Source organism: Peromyscus californicus, unplaced genomic scaffold (genome assembly GCF_007827085.1).
Source record: "Peromyscus californicus insignis strain IS unplaced genomic scaffold, ASM782708v3 Scaffold_7__1_contigs__length_154581171, whole genome shotgun sequence".
In the NCBI taxonomy this organism is placed as follows: Eukaryota; Metazoa; Chordata; class Mammalia; order Rodentia; family Cricetidae; genus Peromyscus; species Peromyscus californicus.
Window position 1 is genome coordinate 7,527,182 of NW_026294595.1, and position 24,990 is coordinate 7,552,171.

At 50.4% G+C, this 24,990-nt stretch overlaps 1 protein-coding gene across 3 annotated transcripts in view; it reads right to left on the reverse strand.

The window, feature by feature from the left end:
* Positions 1-24,990, reverse strand: part of Abl1 (ABL proto-oncogene 1, non-receptor tyrosine kinase) — a 121,859-nt gene that overhangs the window by 3,851 nt on the left and 93,018 nt on the right. For 2 of the 3 annotated variants that reach the window (XM_052726602.1, XM_052726603.1), the window contains exons 2-10: positions 24,708-24,881; positions 23,961-24,256; positions 17,262-17,534; positions 8,779-8,863; positions 8,288-8,465; positions 6,402-6,586; positions 4,043-4,195; positions 2,706-2,795; positions 2,027-2,191 (exon numbers count right to left, since the gene is read on the reverse strand). In XM_052726602.1, the coding sequence (XP_052582562.1) occupies positions 2,027-2,191; positions 2,706-2,795; positions 4,043-4,195; positions 6,402-6,586; positions 8,288-8,465; positions 8,779-8,863; positions 17,262-17,534; positions 23,961-24,256; positions 24,708-24,881 (1,599 nt within the window). The remainder of the gene's footprint in view (positions 1-2,026; positions 2,192-2,705; positions 2,796-4,042; positions 4,196-6,401; positions 6,587-8,287; positions 8,466-8,778; positions 8,864-17,261; positions 17,535-23,960; positions 24,257-24,707; positions 24,882-24,990) is intronic. The other variant, XM_052726604.1, reaches the window with a different exon arrangement.

Consider the following 24,990-nt stretch of genomic DNA (forward strand, 5'->3'; position numbering starts at 1 on the left):
CAGAGGACCACTCCACACTTTAGTCCAGCTGAAGAAGATGGATGAAGAGACTCTACTGGGTCACAGAGCCACATCAAGAGCACAGATGTTGGGGACACTTCTGGCTCACCAGGAGATGACCTACCAAAACACTTCACTAATGATACTGCTGGGAAGGACACACGTGCCTGCTCATCGCCTGCTCTGCCTAAGGACATGCGGCCATGGCAGCCTCTCTTCCTCACTGTCAACGATCAGACAGCATGACAACCAGCAGGGACGAAGGGACTGCTTGGGTGCCACAGCCTCCAAAAGGGTGAGGACGATGATTCAGTGCTTCCACAATCTGGACTCTTTTTTAAAACCACACACACACACACACACACACACACACACACACACACACACACACACACACACGTGTATGCACATGCCTAGCATACAAGTAGAGGTCAGAGGGTAACCCCTCAGGTATTAGTTCTTCCTTCCAACTTGGTTGTGTGCACCAAGCTAGCTGGCCCTTACATTCTGAGGGTCTCTCTGCAGGAGAGCTGGTGGTACAGGTATGTGTTAGTACATGGATTGTGCAGACTGGACCTCAGGTCCCGGCAACTGCTCAGCAAGTGCTTTACCTCTGAGCCATATCCTCAGCCCGTATGGAAACCTTCCAAACACACACCCTGGGCACCTGTGTGCGCTGTCCCTGTGCTGGACAGTTTTATGTCAACTTGATACGAGCTAAAGTCATCTAAGAGAAGGGAACCTCAGTTAAGAAATGAATTTTCCCAGTACTCAGGAGACAGAGGCAGGTGGATCACTGTGAGTTCGAGTCCAGTCTGGTCTATAGAGTGAGTTCCAGGACAGACAGGGTTACAGAGAGAAACTTTGTCATGAAAAACAAAAAACAAAACAAAACAAACAAAAAAAAAAAGGAAAGAAAGAAAGAAGGAAAGAAAATGTCTCCATAAGATTAGGCTATAGGCAATTTTGTAGGCCATTTTCTTAGTGATTAATGGGAGAGGATCCAGGCCATTGTGGATGGTGACATCCTTGGGCAGGTGGTTGTGGGTTCTATAAGAAAGCAGGCTGAGCAAGCCATGGGGAACAAGGCAGTAAGCAGCACCCCTCCATGGCCTCTGCATCGGCTCCTGCCTCCAGGTTCCTGCCCTGTTTGAGTTCCTGCCCTGACTTCCTTCAGTGATGGACTGTGATGATGAAGTGTAAGCCTAATAAACCCTTTCCTCCCAAGTTTCTTTGGCCATGGTGTTACATGTTGTTACAGCAACAGTAACCCTTTTAGGGACTAAGACATGCCCTAAAGTACTTTATGTGTCTCGTGGGTTTGACCATTCAACTTCTCATCAGTATGAGTATAGGTTTAAAATACAACTGTTTAAAAAAAAAAAACCAAACATAACTGTGGATTCTGCTGAGTAAATATCCCTTATGAATCTCTATCAGAACCAAACTCCTGTCTGGTCCCATTCAACCAGACCCACAGTCCATTAGCCCATGCTGGGAGCCCCTGGGAGCCTTTGTGAGTTCAAGTACTAACCCCCAAAACTGACTTCAGTGGGTCTGCAGAAAGCCAGATGCTGGCCCAGTGGTTACTCAGTGCACAGCAGGCATGCAGGAAGCTCCAGACATGACTGCTAATACCATCCCTGTACATCTCTAGACACCTCCTGACCCAGCCCCATTGTCCTAGCTGAACCTAGGAAGAGTGCAAAAAGACACTCCCGAAACTACAGGGACCCCAGCTTGGTCCCAAGAAGCTCTATACTGAGTGACTCCCAGGCTGCTCTGTTTGGCTCAATGTTGTTTATTGCAATGTATGTCCTGGAAGATGCCTAGAGTGCTGTGAAGAACACACGGAAAGGTGGGTGTGCTTCTTGGCAGGCATCCCAGTTTTTGCCTGTCTAAGCAACTGCTGAATGGCTCCTTGGGGAGACTGGCAGCACTGAGGAGGTCTGCTGTTCTCTGCCAGCTCCACTGATAACTTCCTGTTCACCTACTCTGGCTTGAGGGTGAGAAGGCATGGACATACCGCTTTCTCCCAGGCCTTTCATGTGGAGAAGCTCAGGGGTGTCAGGTGTGTCTTTCTGCTCGGCAGCTCTCCTGCAGGTCCTGGTCTTGGTGGGCAGCTCTGGGGCCTGCAGCATGCTGCCAGCAGCTCCTCTCAGGCCTCGTTTCCCCAGCTCCTTTTCCACCTCTGAGGATCACACACAAACAATCCAGCAGTCATCAGCAAAGGTGCTGTCTTGAAAGGGATTCTCTTTGTTTTTTTTCTAATTTATATATATATATATATTTCTTAATTTTTTTTTTTTGTATGTGTATGGGTGTTTTGCCTGCATGTATGTCTGTGCACCACAGGGTGCAGAGGCCAGAAGAGGGTGTTGGATCCCCTGGGACTGGGGTTGTGAGCCACCAACATCTGGGTGCTGGGAACTGAGCCCGGTTCTCTTAGTCACTGAGCTGTCCCTCCAGTTTCTGGGACTCTCTTTTTCTTAAGGTCTATGCAGTTAGAGAAAAGGGACACGGATGCTGTGGAAACAGCACAGCATTTTCTAGAACTCTGTATGACTACAAAAGACACAGAACCTCCCCTGTGCCGAGTTCTGGTCTCTCACTTGGCCTGGGCACTTTTACCAGGAATGAACTGAAGGCCTGTCTAGCCCGAATCCAACCTTTCAACACACTGCATGCCCCAGGAGGTACGTTACCATCTGAGATACTGGACTCCTGGAACATGGTTTCAAAGGCTTGGTGGATTTCAGCAAAGGAGGGCCGGTCAGAGGGATTCCACTGCCAACCTGGACAGAGAAGACCCATGTCAGAGCAGTGGGAAGCACTGCTAGCAAGCCAGAACTAGCCATCCCAAGGAGCAAGCCAGGACTAGCCACCCCAAGGAACAGTCTCGACAAGATGAGGCGCTCCAAGCCTGCTAACTGCTGATGTCATGGCAAGTTAAAATGCCAAATACTACTGTTAAGCTATATGTTAAGAATTTGAAAAGAACTGGGTGGTGGTGGTGCATCCCTTTAATCCCAGCACTCAGGAGGCTGTGGCAGGTGGATCTCTAAGAATTCGAGGCCAGCCTGGTCTACAGAGTGAGTTCCAGGACAGTCAGGGCTCCACAGAGAAACCCTGTCTTGAAAAACTGAAACAAACAAACAAACTTTGCATCAACAGTCCAGCTTCTAGAAATATCGGGGTTAAGTGCCGTGACACAAGAACACTGTCCCTGCCTTGTTTACAGCAAACACAGGACCATCAAGACGGCACTTGCTGCCAAAACTGAGATCAAGTTTGATCCCCGGGATCCACATAGTGGAAAAAGAGAACCAACTCCTGCCAGCTGCATGCTGTGGAATGTACACCCTCATAAAGAAAGAAATAAAATGTATTAAAGCAAACAGCTGTGTTAAAGGTGGGGAGCAGGGTGAGGAAAATCTAGATGTATGGGTGGGGGGCAGTGTCGCTGACATATTACTAAGAAGAAAAAGGTGAGGGAGTGGTCATATGAACACAGACAATAAGACCATATGCAGACACACACCACATGTAGATGCACACACACACTCACATTATGTGCACACCACTAGAGTTACATCACCTGGAACATTTGTAGCCAGGTGTGTAAAAGCAGGACCCAGGAATCTGTCTTTTAGTAAGAACCCAGGTTTGATATTCATCTAACCCTTTCTATGCTTAAAAAAATGAAAAGAACCTGGGCATGGTGGCACATAACCTGCAACCCTAGAACTTGTGAGGTCTAAGCAGGAGAGTCACTATGAGTTCCAGACCAGCCAGGGCTACAGAGTGAGATTCTGATCCAAAACAAAAAGCAAACCCAAAACTATCCCTCTCAAAGGCAAACGACTCCTATGTATGGTATCTGTACTAAATGCACTGAAAGGCACCCCACGGCCAGACTTGGAGTGGCTCGGGAGCAAGGCAACACTGCCAAGGACCCACTGAACGGCCTGCTGCAGACACTCGCACACTGTGATTTCCTCAGTGCCCACGTGCACTTTCTGACTGGGCTGGGGAGGCTCACATGCTCGCATGAGTTCATAGACCTTCTCCGGGCAGCCTTCAGGGCGCTCCATACGGTAGTCTTTTTCCAGCAGCTCATAAACCTGCGACAGGTCAATTCCTGGGTAAGGTGACATGCCATAGGTAGCAATTTCCCAGAGCAATACTCCGAATGCTGAAAGAAAGAAGGAAGAGGAAGACATCAGGGTACGTGAGGGGTTGGCCAGTGAGATGGTTCAGTGGGTAAAGCCTCACCAGCCTAAAGACCTTTCGATCTGGGAACCAACACAAAGGGGGAAGGAGAGAAGTGACTCCACAAAGTTGTCCTCTGACATTCACACACGTGCCAAAGTATGTATGCACACATGCACGCACGCACATGCACACACATGAAAAAATGCATAAGGCTTTTCCATAGCAGTGACATTTACCAGGTTCTCCATGACAACAGCCCAGGAAAGGTAGGACAGAGCAAAACTGTTTACTCACACTATACTAAAACATGTCAAAGGAGAGAAGGGAAAGGTGACCTCCTGGGGTACAGGGTCTCCCAGGTAAGTGGCCCACGGGCTAGGAGTCAGATGCCATGTTCTGCTCACAGTTCTGTGACTATGGAGCCGCATGCCTGTCAGGCCAGCAGTTGTTTCTAGGTGGGAAAGATTATCTCCAAGGTTTCTGCCAGCTCTAAATGGTTTGCAAAAATCTTGTGAACTCTCAAAGTCTTGATGTCCTTCTTCCCACTAACAGAACTAGGGGTCCTTAGAAAAACAGGTGATTTGGACCCGGGACAGGGAAGAAGCCTGGGCCCGCTTGCCGTTCCGGACAGCACAAACAGTACGGAGGACTACATGGCTGCTGTCGGAGGACAGGGGAGGAGTTCCCACTGGCCAAAGATGAGACACTCCACTGTAAAGGAGAAGCACCACAGCACAGATCATATCAGTGTGTCAACAAAGAGCTCATAGTGACGCCACACAAGACTAGCAAGTCCAGCTGCCACCACTACAGGCCACTGGGGAAAGCAGGAGCCAGGACAGGCAGCTCACTTGAACCCATTTTGGCACCAACTCTACCACTGGGCAACCAAGCATTGCCAGGCCTTGCTTTTGTTCCGGTGGCTAACTGACTGTGGAACGAAGGAGTCGGAGAACGATCACACGGTCTGGGCTCTGGTCACTAAGAGCTGCACACCACATCCCACTAGAGCAGTGGCTCCCCTCTTCTTCCGAAGGCTGGGCCCCTTGACTACAGCTGCTCACGCTGTGGTGACCCCCAAACCCAACATCATTGGGTGGCTACTGGGTCGCTGTCATTTGCTACTGTTTTGAACTGCAATGCAGCTATCTGTGGAGGTTCGCCAAGTGGTTGAGACCTGCTGCACTGAAGGGGAAACCACGCAGATGGATCAAGCGATCTAAGAGTACGCCACCTCCTCTGTGTATTAAGGGAAAGAAAAGTCAACCCAAATGTCATCGGCTCTCGAGATCTGACTTCAGATTCTCTAAGAGGATTGAAGCCAGACGCCTGATCAGATGACAGCACAGGGCACAGAAGCGAAGTCCAGACTCTGGAAAGGTCTAAGGGAAGTGACAGAGTCTATGAACAAACAGCAGGAACCAGTCAGTGATGGAAGATACAGGCCAGAGCCACACAGGACACAGGACTAACGCAGCGAGGGAGCCGCATCCGGCTCTCAGGTCAAACTGGGAGGGTAAGCACCGGATATTTGATAATATTCAGAAATCGGTCAAGCCTGAGTGTAGCACCGTGCTATGCTATAAGAGTCATCTGTAAGAAGCAAATACTGACGTGTTTATGTGTAAAATAATATGATGTCTGGGATTTAAAATAACAGGAGGCAAAGAAGTGGGTGGGCCACAGGGCTCACTACTCAGCTCACCCTCAGCATGACACGCCTTTAACCCAGCACTCGGGAGGCAGAGGCAGGAGGATCTCCGAGTTTGAGGCCAGCCTGGTCTACAGAGTGAGTTCTAGGACAGTTGATAAAAAGACACTGTATCAAAAACAAAACAAAACAAAACTCTTGAAAAATAAACACCAGGTGGCACTTGCGCATGAAGCGCTCAGAGGTTTGCACCCCAAACCAGAGTGAATAGCTCTCCTGTGGAGAGGGCGACTCTGGGTGCCTTCGGGGTCGATGCTGCACCATCAGGTCCACAGCTAATGTGGAATGAAGACATGAACGGTGCGACTCTAGATCCTCCAGAGGTCACTTTTGCTTCATTTTGAATACAAACAGAAAACAGGATTTTAAAATAAGCCAGAAACAAGAAAAAGGGTGTAGTGATGGGGGAGAGCTGGAGGTAGAGAAGCAGAGGGGAACCCCGACTGGCAAGGACTGCCCAGGACCTGGCCCTTACCCCAGACGTCCGACTTGATGGAGAACTTGTTGTAGGCCAGGCTCTCGGGCGCAGTCCACTTGATGGGGAATTTGGCTCCAGCATGGGCTGTGTAGGTGTCCCCTGTCATCAACCTGCTCAGGCCAAAATCGGCCACCTTCACCAAATGATTTTCCCCAACCAGGCAGTTCCGAGCAGCAAGGTCTCTGAGAAAGGAAAGGGCCATCTGTATGAGCTCCTGGCTGCCTCCCCAACTCTGCGTCTGTGACACCAACACAGAAAAGTCACGGGTGGTCCGTGGAAGCTTTCAAATGCCCTCAGCAAATACTGGTCAGGCTGCCACACAGCAACACAAGCAACACAAGTGGCAATGGGGGCAGCTCCTGCCCCATGACCTGGAGCATGTTAATTGCCTTGGAACTCAGCTACCTCACCCCTAAAATGAAGACAGTAACAGGGCTGCTTTGGGCAGCTCTGTGTGATAATGGACAGTATGTGCAGCGCTTCCTCTGATGCCTGGAGAATAACAAGTGTCACCTGTGTGCTTGTGCTGCTACTGCCCCACGCCAGGCACAGGGACAGTCAGCCCAATGCTCACCTGGAGAGACTGACGGGAGTGAGTCTCTGCCTGTCCTCTCTATACTTAGCAGGAAAAGTGAAACTGAGTCTGTTGTAAAAACTCCTTACCCAAATATGTTCTCTCCTTTCCTCCGGCTTCCTGATGCCTACCCAAATGTGTCTGAGAAACTCTCAGGTATAATCCACCTCTGCTCACCTCCTGAATCTTCTAGGGAAGACGGGGTCTAATCTTTAGTTCATGGATGTTAACCATGAAATCACAAGGCAACTGGGACCGGAGGAATGAGAAGATGAGGCAGCTTAGGACGACGGCTGCATGATGCGGCTTGATCGTCAGCAATGAGAGAGAAATTAAACACAAGAGCTGTGCCTGATAGGACTTCTGGTACGGCATTTTAAGTGTGTGAATGGAGGGGACAGAGCTGGCCATGCAAGGCAAGGCAGAAGTTGGAAATCTCAATTTGCAGCATCAGAGGCTTCACTCTGCTGAGCGACAGGAGCGTTTGGATTGGGCTCTTGTGGAGCAGAAAAAATCTGTCTTCCGAGGGGCTGCCAGCATTTCACACACACTACTTATTCCTGGCTATGAAATCTCATGTCGAGGTTTCACACTTGAGTTAATTGGGTAGGAAAGGTCACCACAGTGGCGTGGAGAACATCTTGCATGACGGAGTCGGGCCAAGCCCATCAGGCTCCCTCCTGCACAGGTTGTCACTCTGCTAGGAAGCCACTTCCACCAGCAAAGCATGCAAACCCAGATAATTGTGGCACACTTGAAGGTCAAAACACTCTGGGTTTTAAAAGCAGCAAAAATGCCTAGTTCCGGCTTGCATATTCTCTGCAGTTCTACAGCCATGGAAACATCCCCAAACCCAGTGACAGCTGGTGGACAATAAGACACAGAGAAAAGGAAGAAAAGCCACACAGTGAAACTAGGCCTAGGCCCTGGCTTCTACTGTACCCAGGCAGAGAGAGGTCTTACTGACTGAGCGCTGGACTTGGGGTGCATTGTTTCCGAAGGAACTGTGGCTGTCAGGAAGGGGGAAGGCCTTTTACAGATTTCATTTAATATTCACGAAGTCCAAAAGGGCTCAGAAATGAACCACTTCTTTCCTGGGAATTAGCCGCTCCACTGGCCCAGGCCTAGGGACTGAAGGACTTAGTCCCGCCTGCTGCAAGCAGCACATAGGTCAGGCACTTGTGTTTGCCTTCGTTTCAAGGGCCAGTGAGCTGCCAACACCAAGGTTGGGAGCTGAGCCATTAGACCCCACAGCTGGGTGTTCTGAAGCAGGGGTGAGGCTGGGTGAGGCTGCTTTGGCCAGCCCTACCTGTGGATGAAGTTCTTCTTCTCCAGGTACTCCATGGCTGATGAGATCTGTGTGGCCATGTAGAGCAGTACCACAGCGCTCACCTCTTGCCGGTTACACTCTCTCAGGTAGTCCAGCAGGTTACCATAGGTCATGAACTCCGTGATGATGTAGAACGGGGGCTCCCGGGTACACACCCCTGACAACAGGACATGGGGGCTTCAGCATGTGGCCCTGCTCCCAAGGGAAGGAGCCCTAGAAACGTCCAGCCCTGAAGAAAGGGCTTCTGAGCTGGGGAGCCGGCTCAGCAAGTAAAAGCGCTTGCCACACAGGCCCGCCCCCAGAACCCAGGGAAGGTGGAAGGAGCGGACCGACTTGTCTTCTGACTTCCCATACCCCAACACACAGTTCTCTGATTAAGAAGTGATGCTTGCTCAGCGCACGGACATCTGGACCAAAGCCCTTCACAGGCAGCTGCCCACAGCCCCTCTTCAGAGTCCGTGCTTGCTTACCTAGCAGCTGTACCAGGTTAGGATGCTTGATCTCCTTCATCACTGCAGCCTCCTTCAGGAACTCCTCCACCTCCATGGTGTCCTCCTGCAGAAGGAAGTTCACGGGACAGGTCTGTTTAGCAAGGAGCGCCTGCCTACGAGGAAGGACACAGCTTCAAGGGCTAATGCAAACAGCAGTGGCAGCCTACACTCAGCCTAGGCCACTGTTTTTGGTGACCACTGGCTACACTGCCCTTGACAGGCTCCATGAGTCTTGTCCTGGTGATGTGAAGAGTCCCGTGGGGCAAAGTCTCACCCAGGACATTATGGACTGGATGTGAAATGTCACCCAGAGGCTCATGTCTTGAACAGCTGTTCCCTAGCTGTTCCCACAATGGGGCAATTGTGGAAGGCTGTGGACCCTTCAGGAGGTGGGGCTTGTCTGGAATGAGTTCTCATTATGGGCAGGTCTTTAAAGGTTAGACCCAGTCTCTGGTTCTAGACCAGCTCTTCTCTTCCTGGGCTATGACCATGGGACTTGCTTTGCCACACACTCCTGAAACGTAGATCAGGCCACTCTGCCATGCCTTCCGCACAGTGATGGACTGAAACCCTTTGACACCATGAGCCAAACTGATCTTTTCTCCCTTACTGTTTGTGTCAAGTGTCCTGGCCCAGTGAGTGAGTCAGTGGGGCCGTGGGTCAGAGCTGCTTGGCATTGCTGCCCAGATCTTGTGTGAGGTCTTAGAGATGTGGAGACACTATGGTACTGTTTCCACAAGTACTGAGTGCTTCCGAATCCAACACCCTTAACATCAGAGAAGGAACAGTGTGAAGACTTTGAAATGGAGCTGGCTCGAGTCGCATTCCCAGAGTGCCTCTCGTCAGCAGAGGTAGCGGACAGACACTGAGCTGCTTAGGTATGCGGCAGCATGAGCACCTAATGAAGCAATCACCACGGACTAGGGGGTCAATCACCCGGGTTCTACACTGATCTCACCGCAGCTCTCTGACGACTCACAGAAGCATCTGTGTAGGTCACACAGTGCGAGGCCACAGACGGGCAGGGCAGCCTGCCCCTCTCCCACCTTTCCAGCTGAGTCTGAAGGGCTGTGCTCTATGCTCCTCAGCCTCCTTGCAACCTAAGCCACTGTCCTCTGAACCAACTACCACAAACAGGAACAGGCAGTGGCAAGTGGCAGGGTCTCCTTAGCTGTAAGAACGAGGCTCTGCAGGCAAGGAAGACAGCAGGCCGCATGCGGTGTCTGCAGGGAGTCTGTCTGTGTGGTAGGGAAGAGGTTTCTTGAAAATTAGCTTCCCAGGGCAGACAGCTCCACCAGACCTTGTGCCAAGTGTGTAAGTGTCCACACTGTCCCCGTGCCAAGTGTGGAACTGGCCACAAGCTTGGCACTGTGGCTGTTCCAGTTCCTGCCCTGGCAAGGGGAGTGACACCCCAGAGGATGGCGCTTCTTTCCTTTGATCAGTCACACTGAGAAGCAAAGCATGACCAATGCTGGTGTGTTGGTCTGTTATCACTAGACACAGGTTCCAAAGGACTAGACAGATGCGATTTGCCACTCTGAAACGTGAGCCGCTCTGGTGTCACCACAGTGTGCTGGCTGTCACTGCCCAAGCTAAGCAGAGGGCACTCATGCCCATGCTACCCACTGGCTGCCGGACTCTCCACGTCCCTTCTGTTTCCCAGCTGCTCAGCGGCCAGTCTGGCTCTGGTGTGCAGCACTCATGTTAAAGTTTGAACTCAGGTGTCAACGTTGCACTAACTGGCTATGACAAAGTCACTCTCCAGTGACGCTCTCTACCATTCAAGGCTTTCTTTTCTAATTCAAGTACCACAGTGCACCACACAGGTACATCACCTCAGAAATCTCACTTCCTGTGGAGCCATCTACCCTTTTCTAAAAGACCCATGATCATGAGGCACAACATTACTCCACAGCATCTTCCTACCCCACCACACACACACGTGCACAGGGCAACCATTGCTTCTGTCTGTCCGTATGCCTGTCTCCACCCCACCACACACACATGCACGGGGCAACCATTGCTTCTGTCTGTCCGTATGCCTGTCTCCACCCCACCACACACACACATGCATGGGGCAACCATTGCTTCTGTCTGTCCGTATGCCTGTCTCCACCCCACCACACACACACATGCATGGGGCAACCATTGCTTCTGTCTGTCCGTATGCCTGTCTCCACCCCACCCCACACACATGCATGGGGCAACCATTGCTTCTGTCTGTCCGTATGCCTGTCTCCACCCCACCCCACACACATGCATGGGGCAACCATTGCTTCTGTCTGTCCGTATGCCTGTCTCCACCCCACCACACACACACACATGCACGGGGCAACCATTGCTTCTGTCTGTCCGTATGCCTGTCTCCACCTCACCCCACCACACACATGCATGGGGCAACCATTGCTTCTGTCTGTCCGTATGCCTGTCTCCACCCCACCCCACACACATGCATGGGGCAACCATTGCTTCTGTCTGTCCGTATGCCTGTCTCCACCCCACCACACACACACATGCATGGGGCAACCATTGCTTCTGTCTGTCCGTATGCCTGTCTCCACCCCACCACACACACACATGCATGGGGCAACCATTGCTTCTGTCTGTCCGTATGCCTGTCTCCACCCCACCCCACACACATGCATGGGGCAACCATTGCTTCTGTCTGTCCGTATGCCTGTCTCCACCCCACCCCACACACATGCATGGGGCAACCATTGCTTCTGTCTGTCCGTATGCCTGTCTCCACCTCACCACACACACACACATGCACGGGGCAACCATTGCTTCTGTCTGTCCGTATGCCTGTCTCCACCTCACCCCACCACACACATGCATGGGGCAACCATTGCTTCTGTCTGTCCGTATGCCTGTCTCCACCCCACCCCACACACATGCATGGGGCAACCATTGCTTCTGTCTGTCCGTATGCCTGTCTCCACCCCACCCCACACACATGCACGGGGCAACCATTGCTTGCCTTTTTTCTTTCAGAAAAATCAGTGTGAGTATGTCTCCCCCTGCTGGAATTAGACTCGATTTAATTTTTTTATTGAAACTGTAACCTAGGTTTTTAACTACTGAAATTAAAAACAAAGTAAAGCCTTAAACCTCATTCTAACTTGCGACGCTCCTCTGCTTACTTTTTCAATCCATACTATCTTTTTGGAGACACTTTTCCCCTTTGCACAATAAAACAGAACCCCAATGGGCTGGGTAGAAGAAATGCTTAGAGGTCTGAATGTTCCTTCACCTCTTTGCCCTTGTGCTTGTTGGGGAGAGAGGGGCCAACTGCTCTGTCACAGGGCCTGACTGGCTCCACCCTCTTCAGAGGAAACAGGACCTCTAAGACAGTCCCAAAGAGTGGCTAAGAGGATGGCTTGTCAGTCACGCTGGCCAGGCTCTGCTGCTACCTGAGGCCCTGGTAACCTAATGACCTGAGTCTCTGTCTGTCTCTCTGTGTCTCTGAATGATCTTCTATGACCCCCCCCCCCATTTCTTCCTTCTTTCCTTTTTTAGACAGGATCTCATCCAAGCCCTGCTCTTCCTGCTACCTCCCAGGGGCTAGGACTGCATCTGTACACAGTGCTAAGGAGTAAGATCAAGGCTCTGTGGGTACTGGACAGGCACTCTAGGAGCTGGGCTACCTGAGCGTCTGAATTGTTTTCAGTGCTGGCCAGCAGGCATCAGGGGCATGCGCTCCTACTGCTGTGGCAGTTACCTCTGGTCCTAAGAGGCGAAACAAGCACCCTGCTCGTCTGGAAGACAGATTGGTTTCTAAGGAACACTGGCTTTGCTTTCCTTGTCTTCTCATAGACACAATCACCGAGACTAACAACTATCTCTAACAGGCTTCCTGGCCTCACCCCACGTGTGGGCATTCTACAGCTTAAGAGAGGGCACAACTTTTAGAAATGGCTTTGCTCATTGGGCTCTCAGGGCACTGGAGGCTAAGAACACCCTGGGGAGACAGTGGCTCCTCACTAGCCCTTGTGGTGGGAAACAGATGTAGAAGCTGAAGTTCCACATCTGGTTTGTAACTACCTCCCACAAAGAGCCCACAAAAAAGCATCTGTTCTCGGGCTGGAGAGATGGCTTAGAGGTTAAGAGCACCGACTGCTCTTCCAGAGGTCCTGAGTTCAATTCCCAGCACCCACATGGTGGCTCACAACCATCTGTAATGAGATCTGGCGCCCTCTTCTGTGTACATAATAAATAAAGAAATCTTTAAAAAAAAAAAAAAAAAAAAAGCATCTGTTCTCAAACATCAGAGTCACACTGATCTCCATGGCCAGCAGAGCCCTATCAGGAGCGATGAACTAGCCACCACGGTACAGCAAGTTCCAGTCACATGGCCTTTCTCCCTGGCACACAGCAATATGTGGAATCTGCAGTGTGGCTGCCAAATGTCAACATTGCTGCAGAATCCCCTTCCCTTTGGCTGTTTCTAGAGTTCCCCAATAAACCATTTTTAGGAAAAAAAAATATAAAGGCAGATCTGCTGCCCCTCAGGGAGACACAAGTAGTCTCTCAATGCTGATGGGGTGCAGTTAGGACCCCAGCCACCAACTGAGGGAGGGCTCTAGGTGCTCCCCTGGGTTCAGGTACGCTGCTGTGCTTTGATTCTTCCCACGTTCAGAGGCAACAGCATTGTCACAGCTGGATCCCAAAGTAGTCTTAACTCGTTTGAAAGACGTTTGGGATGTAACTCCTTTAAAAACCCAGGCTCCTTGTACTTCATAGCTGTCTTTTTGTCTGTTTGTGTTGTGGAATTATTATTTTAACTGGACAAAGATGTGCTACATTTTTTTAATGTTGCAGAATATTACATTAACTGTGTAAAGGTGTGTTACATTTGTTTATGCTGTATTTGTTTAATTATGTAAAGATGTGTGTTTAACGATGTAAAGATGTGTTGCATTTGTTTTACCTTGCCTGCCTAAGGCATCTGATTGGTCTAATAAAGAGCTGAACAGCCAAGAGCTGGGCAGAGAAAGGATAGGTAGGGCTGGCAGGCGGAGAGAATAAATAGAAGGAGAAATCTAGGCTCGAGAGGAACAAGAGGAGGAGGAGGAAAGAATGACAGAGACGCCTGGGGCCAGAAGTCAGGCAGCCAGACAGACACAAGAAGCAGTGAAAGTAAGATATACAGAAGGAAAGGAAAGTGAAAAGGCCCAAGGCAAAAGGTAGACAAAGAGAAAGAAGCTAATTTAAGTTTAAAAAGCTAGCCAGAAATGAGCCTAAGCTAGGCCGAGCATTCATAACTAATAAGTTTCCATGTTATGATTTGGGAGCTGTTTGGTGGCTCAAAAGAAAAAAGCCTGGTCCACGTTTGTTTGGGGTTTTGTTTTTGTTTTTGGTGTGTGTGTGTGTGCAATGCATGCAGATGTGCCATGGTGCACATGCCACAGCGCACTTCTACGGGTCAGAGAACAGCTTGGGGAAGGTCTTCACCTTCCTCTCTGCTGTCTGTTGCTGCACTGTACTCCAGGCTGAGTGGCCTGCAGGCTTGCAGCACTCCCCCGTCTCTATCTTGCCACAGCAGCATTGGGTTGCAGAGACATGCTACCCTGCCTGACTTCATTAGGACCTGGGGCTCGGCACTCAGCCCTTCTGCTTGCAAGGAAATGCTTTACCCACTGTGCCGTGTGCCCAGCTTAAGAGGGTTTTTCTTCAGCACACTCTTGTGTTGGGCATGAGGACACACTGTAATGCCAAGCAATCATGAGACTGAAGCAGGAGGATTTCAAGGATTTCAGACTTAACTATGTACATAGTAGCACGAGGCTCTCAAAACCAGAGCTACACAACAGCCCAGGGGCTGCAGCCACTTGCAGAATCCCACTTTCACTTAGAGTGCAACTACAGTTTCCCACCCACAGAGGTCAGCCGAGCGCCCTTCCCTTTTCCTGCTCTCCAAAGGTAGCAACCTGCCTTCCAGGCTGAATGGGAAGGGCTGGGCACAAGCAGGCCTTGCACCCCCTGCTGGTTAGGGACGTGAGGAAGCAATGCTCTGAGAATGAAGCTGGGAAGGCCAGCAGGATTCTCTGAGTGTTTCACAACTACAGCCAGCAAGGGGAGTCGATAGGGCAATGGTTTCCCAACCTGTGGATTTCAACCCCTTTGGGGTCCTGTATTAGATATTCATCCTATCGGATATTTAGATTACAATTCATAACAGTAGCAAAATTACAGTTATGAAGTAGCAACTAAATAATTCTGTGGTTGGGTCATCACAACATGAGAAACTGTATTAAGGGGTCACAGCATCAGGAAGGTTGAGGGGAATGGGGGAGATGACAAAAGAGTTGGGCTTGGGATCTGGGGTCCTGGGTTTGAAGTCTGGCTCAGTACTCCAGCTTCCACAGCCTTAATGGTGGTTGCATTAGTGCCTGGGCCCCTCTCTCGACCCCTGTGAGCGCTGAGGAGCTGCTGGATGGACTGAGCATATGAACACACACACTACTCTGTGGGCCTGGATTAGCACAGTAACTTGGCCATTCGTTTAGTATAATTCTCCACTTCTGTAGAAGAGATAAAGAGCCCAAACACTTTACTGCTCTATCTAACAAGTGGGTAACGGACTGCAGATCCTCCTCACACATGCAGGGCTGGGCAGTGGGGATGGTTATTGAGCAGTTGCACAGCATGTGTCTTGAGGAAACACACCTCCACAGTGGGTGCATGCCTCTCCCTGGTCAGGTGCAGTGCACGATAACTCCCAGCACCTACCTAACAACCCTGTCACTCTTTACCAACTGTGGCACACATGTTAATGGGCTTCTGGGGAAACTTGCTGAGGTCTTAACAGAAAGTACTGGAACAGATCCTCCTCCCGAATCCCTTCCACCGTGGAGAACTGCAGCACCGCCCATCAACGGGGCTTCCCAGCTGTGCAATCTCTGCCTCTTTTTAAACATGGTTTTCCACATTATTTATTTACCGTGGAAGAGCTGTCGTGGCACGTGTGCTGGTTAGAGGACAGCTCTGGGGAGTTTCTGGGAACCCGTTTCTCCTTTCACCACGTGGGAAGGGACCAACCTCAGGTCGTCAGGTCTGGCATCAAGTGCATTACTTACTGAGTCACCTTGCAGGCCCCCTCTCTCTTTTGGGGGTTTTCAAATCAGCCTTCCCTCGTTGCTGAGTCTCAGGTACCTTGGGGTTCCCTCTTCCTTGCTGGCCCTCCCAGCCAGTGACACCGTGGCCGGGTGTACTGGTCGTGGATCATCAGCACTCCCCCTCATGCTTTGCAAAACGGATGGAATCAGGTTTGCCCTGAGCATCTGGCTCTCAATGGCCCCTCCTCCTCAGCTGGGGCTTCCTGCCCCTCAAAGACCCAGTGTCTCTCCTGGCCTCTGCCCTTCCTCACAGCCACGACTCATGTTCTCCTAGCCACTGCAGCCATCACTGCCGCCTCCTTGCATGGCAGAGCCTGTCCTCAGCCACTGCCCCAACCCACTGTATTGCCATCATCAGTATTCTGTCCATTTCTCATCTGATGTGGACCACCAGGTCTGAGCCCTAGGGTTTAGCCAATAAATGTGAGCAACTCCATATGTGTTAAATTTTAAAAAGGTGAATTTGGAAAATATTCAAGAGTACTCCAGGCAATCCCACCTATGCCCCTCTTCCCCCAGCACTGGTCTGCCACAGGGCCAAAGGGAGGGGAAATACTAAATAACGGTGATCGGAAAGGCGCTTTTCCTTCTTCTAGAATTAAGGGATGCAGTCTTGCTCTAAACAATTACTTATGGCAACCGAAAATTCCAGCTTCCATTCTACTGTCTTTTAGAGCAAGAGCATCTTTTACTGTCAGATGCACTGCCTGGCTGAGGTGAGACACAAGTACACACTCAGGTCTGTGTTCCTGGCAGTGGGCAGCTCCGGACCATTCCTTGTTGGCTGTGCACAGGCTGTCCTCAGAGTCTAAAACAAGCAAAGCAAGCAATGTAGACGACCAGTAGGGGGCACTCCCACCACAGGGACAAGCTCAGACCACTCGGATGCAGGGAAGGGGACCTAGCCTCAGAGACCTTCCTCGGGAAACCACCAACAAATGTGACACACTGGTCAACAGTGAAGAGGAGCGTGGCCCCGGGATGGAAGGAAGGCCACAGCCCAGTGACAAGTGCTTCTTGGAGCTGCTCCAGGAAGAACTGGCCAAGACACTCCACACTTGCCTTTTCTATCAGCCCACAAGTCCACAGAGGACTCATCTCTCATGACTCTCCTTTTCCACTTCTTAACTGTCATAAGGCAGTGGCCTCCACATCACCCAACAAGAACAGAAAACAGGCTTTGAAAGAACGCTGCCATGGAACAGGTGACTCTAGTAACTAGCCTTTCCTGACTCTCAGCCCCTGTGGAGCCACAGACGGAAGATGATCAGCCTCACAACGGCCTGGGCCCAGCTGAGTCACAGCACCCCACCCCTACATCCTTCAGCCAGGCCCCAAACTCACCTTCAAGGTCTTCACAGCCACAGTCAGGCTGTACTTCTTCCAGACACCTTCATACACCTCCCCATACTGGCCTCCACCCAACTTGTGCTTCATGGTGATGTCTGTGCGCTCCATTTCCCACTTGTCATAGTTGGGGGACACGCCGTAGATGGTGGGTTTGTTGCGCTTGGGAGCTGGATAGTGGAGCGTGGTGATGAGCCCATCGGCCACTGTGGAATGATGGTGGACTAACTCAGCCAGAGTGTTGAAGCGGCTCTCTGAGGAGACGTAGAGCTAAGGAAGACAGAGAACACCCTCATTAACAGAGCAAAAACCCAGGGGAAAGGCTCTACATACAATTTAGTCACCCTTCAAAGCTTTTTCCAGCGGGGTGGAACTTACTGACACTCAAAAGCCTGAGGCATGTGCACCTGCCTCCGCTGAGACCCCACCCAGAACCCCCCAGTTTAACCTACAATGTACTACTTTTTTCCCCTAAGTAGCCCTGGCTGTCCTGGAACTCACTCTGCAGACCAGGCTGGCCTTGAACCAATATATTAGTTTTAATTAAATCTTTTGGTTATTTTGGTTTTATGTGTATAGGTAGTTGCATATGTATGTATGTATGTGTACCATGTGCATGCCTGGTGCTCTAAGGCCAAAAGAAGGTGTTGGACTCCCTGAAACCGGAATCACAGAGAGTGGAACTGGGAGCCTTTAGAAGAGCAGCAGCCGGTGCTCTTAACTTCAAGAGTCATCTCTCTAGTCCCTACCCTCCAATGTAAATGTTTGCCTGACTGTCCAACCTGAAGCCACCACCAGGGCAGATGGCAGGCAGCATCACCTGCCTTACTTTTCTGCGTTGTACTAAGTGCTGCTAGCTCACAGGTCTGTCTCCACCCAACAGAACCTAAGCTCCATGGGAGCACAGCCCTGGGCCATCTCGTCCATCCTGTTGTCCCCATGACAAGAAACTATTGCAAAATAGGTGCTTAATAAGTCCTTGTTGATGAATGAACTTGCTGACAGGGAAAAAGAAAACAACTCATACATGTTAAACAGTGGTCACAGGGTGGGACTGACAATGAGGCATGTGTCTCCTCAGGCTGCCTACCAGCTTGGGACTTGCTTGGTGAGGCTGTTTCTGTCAGCACCTTGCAGCCTTTTTCAAGATGGGACACAGGAAGACTCTTGAGATAGGGGTGCTTTCAGGCTTTTCTGAGAGCCACAGCACAGAGGACCTCCCAGGGAGCACTCTGCAGAGTTCTCATGCGGACGGACGGCAGAGGGGGGGCAGAAAGCACAGAGTGGGAGGTGCAGCCACCTCTGTCCCCCGCTGCAGTGCATGCTCTCATCTGCATGGTACAGCTGGGCTCCAGGCATGTCACTGAGCACCCTGACTTGCCCCAGTAGCAAACCCACAGTGGGGAGGTGTTGGACTGAGCGCTGGCTGACACTTGGTGAGACATGCATAGAAAGAGATGACGAACTGAGATACAGCTGCGACATAAGAATAGTTAGGGTGGGGGAGAGCCCAAGACGTACCGCAGGCACAAGGCCTTTGGTTGGCAGTTATACTGAGCACCACTGTCACCATGCTATGCATTCCCTGGAGCAGTATGGTGAGGTGGGGAAGCTTTATAGGTGTCGTCTCAGGAGATGCACAAGGTCTTCTTGGGAGCCCAAGGATCTCTGCACCAGAGTCTTCAGAGGGTGGTTAAGAAGAAGCCAGCCTGGTCCCTCTTCTTTCTCAGGTGAAAGTCTGTTCCTGCACATGCTCAGTGGACTGAAGACTCCACCGATTCACTGCTACTGGACCATGGACCATTACCAGGCTGTACCACACTGCTTCAAAGTACAGCTTTCCGTACCAAGAGCTAAATACAGCTGTCTCTGTATTAGCTGCTTCAAGTTATTTCATTATGGTAGTAAAATGCAGACACAATTATTTTCTGAAGCTTATAGTATTAGATCATGAAAACACTTTAAAGGGAGATAATCACATGGGGGTAGCTAGGGTTCAGTAGTAGATCTATGCTCCCTTCTCTGTTTGTTGAGGATATAAACACATTTTTAAAACTTAAGCAGGCCAAATTTATATGTATAATTCTACTAAAAAGTGCAAGACAACCAAGATTTGTCTAGAAATACCCCTTTTTCCTCGTGTGACAACTGTGGCCGAGCAGCAGGACCCTCAAAGACATGTACCCGGTGCAGTGGATGGGGTGGCATCACAGCAGCCTACCGTTAGCTTGCTACCCTCACCATGCTGGTCACAGACACAGTGTACTCTGCAGGGTTTGGGGAGGCAGCCCCCAGTCTCTACCACTCCTCAGAACGCCGTGACTAAGTTCATTTGCCAACCTAAAATTTACACACCAGCACTCATTACACGTTACTATTACAGCCAGCCCCTCAAGTGCAGTGTGGCTCCATTCACAGCCACGTTCCCAGAGTCACACTGTGCACTCTGGCAGCTGCCTTTTGACTGCTCTGGTCAGGCTGAGCACTGGGAATTCATGGTGCGCTCAGAGAGGAGGTGAGGCTAGTGCCGAGTGCCTGCACCGTGCTGCGCTGCCCTGCAAACACACGGCATGCCCAGGCAGAACTCTGTCTCTCCCTGTGAGGAACTCCCGGGAGCCGTGGCCCAGGACAGTGCCGCGGCCCAGGACAGTGCCGCCGGTGCTTTAGAACTGAGCCGGGCTCTGCAGAGGCGCTCACAGAAAGCCCTCAGGTTCCCACCCAGCTGCAGCTCCTCCAAGGAATGCCCACAGAAGGCAAAGCACAGATAATCCAGAGGCCCTGGAGCCAACGCTTCCTGCCGGGGCTCCATTCCGTCAACTTGAGCCTGTCACTCTGACCATGAAAATAATGTGTCCTGGGAAACTTCAAGAAGAGGGAAGGACTGCAGGACTCTTGGGAACTGTGGGAATGCACAGCTGTGGCTTGCAGGGGTAAGAATGAAAAGCAACAGAGGCAGAATCACCTAGAAGGCAGCCCTAGTCAAAACTGCTCTGGAAAGCACAGAACACAAAGAGAGGTAAACAAGAGCCATGAGGGAGACAGAGAGATCCTTGGGCCCCCAGAAGAATCTTCTGTATCCAGTTGTCGACTGATGGGCTGATTTGGAAATAAAATAGAATCTTTATCAGGCCCAGTCTGCCCCTCCCAGCATTCTAAGTGTTCCTTTAGCAATCAGAGAGGATTGCATCAAAGCCCTGCTTTGTGGGAAGCATTCTTCAGTATCGAGCACCACTGTCCCACCAAAGCCGTGGTTCCTCCCCATCCTGACGCCTGTCTCTCCCTCTGGAGACATGATTTCACCGGACACCACCTCCTTGAATGTGACCCTCCGCAGACAGAGCCTCAGCAAGGGCTGAGAAGTCTCCAAAGTCTCTGGGTGCCTGGAGAGCTGATGGGAGAACCTTCTGGAAAGGAGCAGAGGGCAGGCTGTCAGATGAGCTGCTGACTACGGGAGTGGCCTGAGGCATACACCAGCTTTAGACAGAGGGGACTCTACACTCCTCCCCACTCTGAGTAGTACTTAGACTAAGCTCAAGCTGATGAGCTGCCCTCAGACCCCACCTGGCCCTACTGCTCTGAGGCTGCTGATTAAAGCACTCAGGGGCCAAACAGTATGGCCTTGCTTAGTGTGGACCTCAGTGGTCACTCTGAAGCAGCCTGGCTTGCTCCACACAAAGAAAACAGGGGACCAAGCTGTCATCTCCAGAAACCCAGCTCCCAGGGAAAAGGTACTCTGTAGCCTGAAGGTTCTTTCAAAGGGCCACCAGCCTGGAGTCAGCTCCAGAATATAAAGAAAGACCTAGCACCAAGCTCTACCCACTACACAGCTGAGGCAGCCTGGCTCTAACTGTGAGTTATATGACTAGCCTGCCTAAATGAGGGAACACCAAGGGTGCCACTGATGAAGCACATCTTTGGGTGTTTCTGTGAAGGAATTTCCAAAATGGATTGGGTAGGGAAGACCATCCCCAATGAATTCGGACAGTACGTCCCATGGGCTGGTGTCCTGGACGGAATAAAAGGGGATGGAGAAGCCAGGTGGTGGTGGCACACGCCTTTAATCCCAGCACTCAGGAGGTAGAAGCAGGTGGATCTCTGTGAGTTTGAGGCCAGCCTAGTCTACAGAGCGAGTTCTAGGACAGCCAAGGCTACAAAGAGAAACCCTGTCTTGAAAACTAACATAAACAAATAAAATAAAAAGGAAAGAAGTTGTTTTGTTTTGGTTTGCTATTGTCTTACAATTTTTTTTACTATGTCACGCTGTCTGGCTCCAAACTCAGCAATCGTCCTGCCTTGACTTCCCAAGTGCTGGGATTACAGGTATGAGTGAGCCACCACAGAACACTGACAGAGGCAGGTCCATGTGTGCCACTCACTGGAAAACTCTCCAAAACACGCTGGAAAGGCAAGGAGCATCAGTGTGCAGGCCTCACCTGTGTGTCTGCACCATGAGGACAGAAGTGCTGGGTAAGTCCAAAGGGGCTGACGACAGCGGGCAAGAATGAGTTAGAGACAGAATTAGGTTTTATTGTAGTTAGTCTGTCGTTTGAAACCATGCACATACACTACATACAGATAGGAACAAGGCTGTGTGTGGCACTGCACACTTAATCCTAGCAGGCAGGAGGCAAAGTCAGGAGTGTGGCCACAAGCTTAAGACAAGCCTGGACTCCACAGTGAGTTCCAGGCAAGCCAGCAGGAAACAGCAAGAAACTCTCTCAAAAACAAACAAAATGTGTGTGTGTGTGTGTGTGTGTGTGTGTGTGTGTGTGTGTGTGTGTGTGTGTATAATGTGTGTATAAAATGTGGATGCATTAGCTGGGCAGTGGTGGCACACACCTTTAATCCCAGCTTTTGGGAGGCACAGGCAGGTGGATCTCTGAGTTCCAGGAAAGTCAGGACTACACAGAGAAACTCTGTCTCTCAAAACAAAAAACAAAGAAACAAAAAAATACATGCATTAACTGCAGTTCTGCACATAGAACCCAAGGTCATATGCATGCTAGGCAAGTGCTATACCATGGAGTCAGCCCCCTTCAAAACAGTTTAGATGCTGTGGTGGTTTGAATAAGAATGGTCCTGCCGGGCGGTGGTGGCACACACCTTTAATCCCAGGCAGAGGCAGGTGGATCTCTGTGAGTTGGAGGCCAGCCTTGGTCTACAGAGTTAGTTCCAGGACAGCCAGGACTGTTTCACAGAGAAACCCTGTCTCGAAAACCGCCCCCGCCCACACACAAAAGGTCCCCATAGGCTCATATATTTGAATGCTTAGCCACAGGGAGTGACACTATTTGAAAGTATTAGAAGGATTAAGAGGTGTGGCTCACTCTTTCGAGGAAGTGTGTCACCAGCTTCTCTATCTCGGCCTACAGATCTGGATGTAGCTCTCAGCGATTTCCCCAGCACCATGACTGCCTGCCACCATGCTTCTTGCCCTATGCTCCCCACCATGATGATAATGCACTAAGCTTCTGAAACTGTACACAAGCACCCCATTAAAGGTTTCCTTTACAAGAGTCGCCTTGGTCATGTGAATCTTCACAGCAACAGAACAGTGACTAAGACAGAAAGAAGTACATGCCATCTGTACTATGCAATCTGCCAATCAATCCTGTCCTCTAACAGAACTCGGTGTCGTGGAGAGGGGGACCCCAATCTTGGACTTGAAACCTTGTCCCTCTAAGCTCCCCCTCCTCTTAATGATGCAAAAATGTGGATGTACCATCTAAGGGTGGAGGTAAGGGTTAAAGGAGAGGAACTGCAATACACTAGTACTAATTAAGCCCTTCTCTTAGTGGACATTTAAGGAACAATATTCATGCAAAGATTACAAAATAACATGTTATAACAAAATTAAAAAACACATTTTGTGCTTAGAGACCAATTGGTGTACTTTAATGTGACCTCACAGGTGTCTATACCCACACTTCACCACAGGAAGAACAAACACTGGGTGTCAGGCCAAGGAGGTGCTGTCACTGGGACCTGCAGCTTTACATAGTGAGTAACTACTGTTGAATTTCTCTCACTGAAGCTCAATCACCATCACTATAAGAATTTACAAAAAGGGCCAGCCAGGCAGTGATGGCTGGCACTCGACTTGAATCCCAGCACTGAGAGGCAAAGGCAGGTAGATCTTGGTGAGTTTGAAACCAGTCTGGTCTACAGAGCGAGTTCCAGGACAGCCCGGGATATAAAATACAGAGACTGTATCAAAAACCAAAAGAACAAACAATGGATTTATGAAAAGGAAGAGCCTTAATGTAAGAGCTTCCGTCTGAGACCCAAGAGTATCCCTGTGGTTTTCAGAGAATCCTACATACCAAGACCAAAGACCTGTAATAAAGCTGACATTGGTGACAACCAATGGTCTTTTGTGAAGCTAATGCAAACTCTTGCTATTTACTGGGAAGACTCTTGAGACACTGTCTGGTTTGTTTGTATGAAACAAGGTCTTTATATAGCCCAGGCTGGCCCTGAACTTGCTATGTAGCCAAGGATAGCTTTGAAGTACTGATCCTTCTGTCTAGGCCTCTTGAGTGCTGGATTACATGCATGAGCCACCATACTCTGCTTGAAACATCCTGAGTGAGCCTGTTGCCATACCTCAATGGTCTGGGCTACCACCTGTGTTCCCCTCTGTACCCTCCGCAGCCCATCAGCTCACTGCTGGTCCCAGTCAGGGTGGTTACCCACCTTGCCATCAGAGGCGGTGTTGATCCTGTAGTGGTACACCCTCCCTTCATATCTTAGCGAGATGGACCTCTGGCCAGGGCTACTCTCACTCTCCCGCACCAAGAAGCTGCCGTTGATCCCGCTGCTCAGCAGATACTCGGCGGCATTTCGGGACACAGGCCCGTGATACCAGGAATGTTTCTCCAGGCTGTTGACAGGGGTGATGTAGTTGCTTGGGACCCATCCTTGGCCATTTTTCGTTTGGGCTTCACACCATTCCCCATTGTGATTATAACCTAAGACCCGGAGCTTTTCACCTTAGAGAAAAGAATCAAACAGATGTGTCAGTTTTGATGCCCGGCTTTCTTCTAACCTTTCTCTAGCACATCTTATCTTCCTGTTAGTCATGAGCGCAAGGGGGATAACTCTGCCTCGGCATCTAAGACTATACAAGTTTACTCAAAAGTTTGTTCCGATTGCAAGGAAACTTTGTAAGGAAAAATGCTTTAGCTTAGTGATAAAAGCAATGAACAAAACCCCATGTTTCCAGCCTGAGATCCGGGTGTCCTCTTCTGTAGGAATGTGGGGGAGCATGTGCACAGGGCTGCTGCCCTGGAGCCTCCTAAGGGTGGGCACTGTGCTCTGTAGGCATCTCTGCCCTCTCAGGGAGCAAAGGGCAGGCCAGCCAAGACACACACACACACACACACACACACACACACATACACACACACACACACACACACCCGCTTGCTGTTTCCCCGTTACCTTTAGTGATGCTGAGAGTGTTATCACCACTGGCCACAAAATCATATAGCGCCACAAAAAGGTTGGGGTCATTTTCACTGGGCCCAGCAAGAAGGTTTTCCTTGGAGTTCCATCGAGCTGCTTCACTGAGACCCTGGGGCTCAAAGTCAGATGCCACTGGCCTCTGCAGGGCTTCTGCAAGACAGGGAGGAAAGGGCAAATGAAACTGGCAGAGAATTTGGGAGACATGGGCTGAATTGTCACTGCTTAACATCTAGATATTCTTTGTTTTCCTGAGACAGGG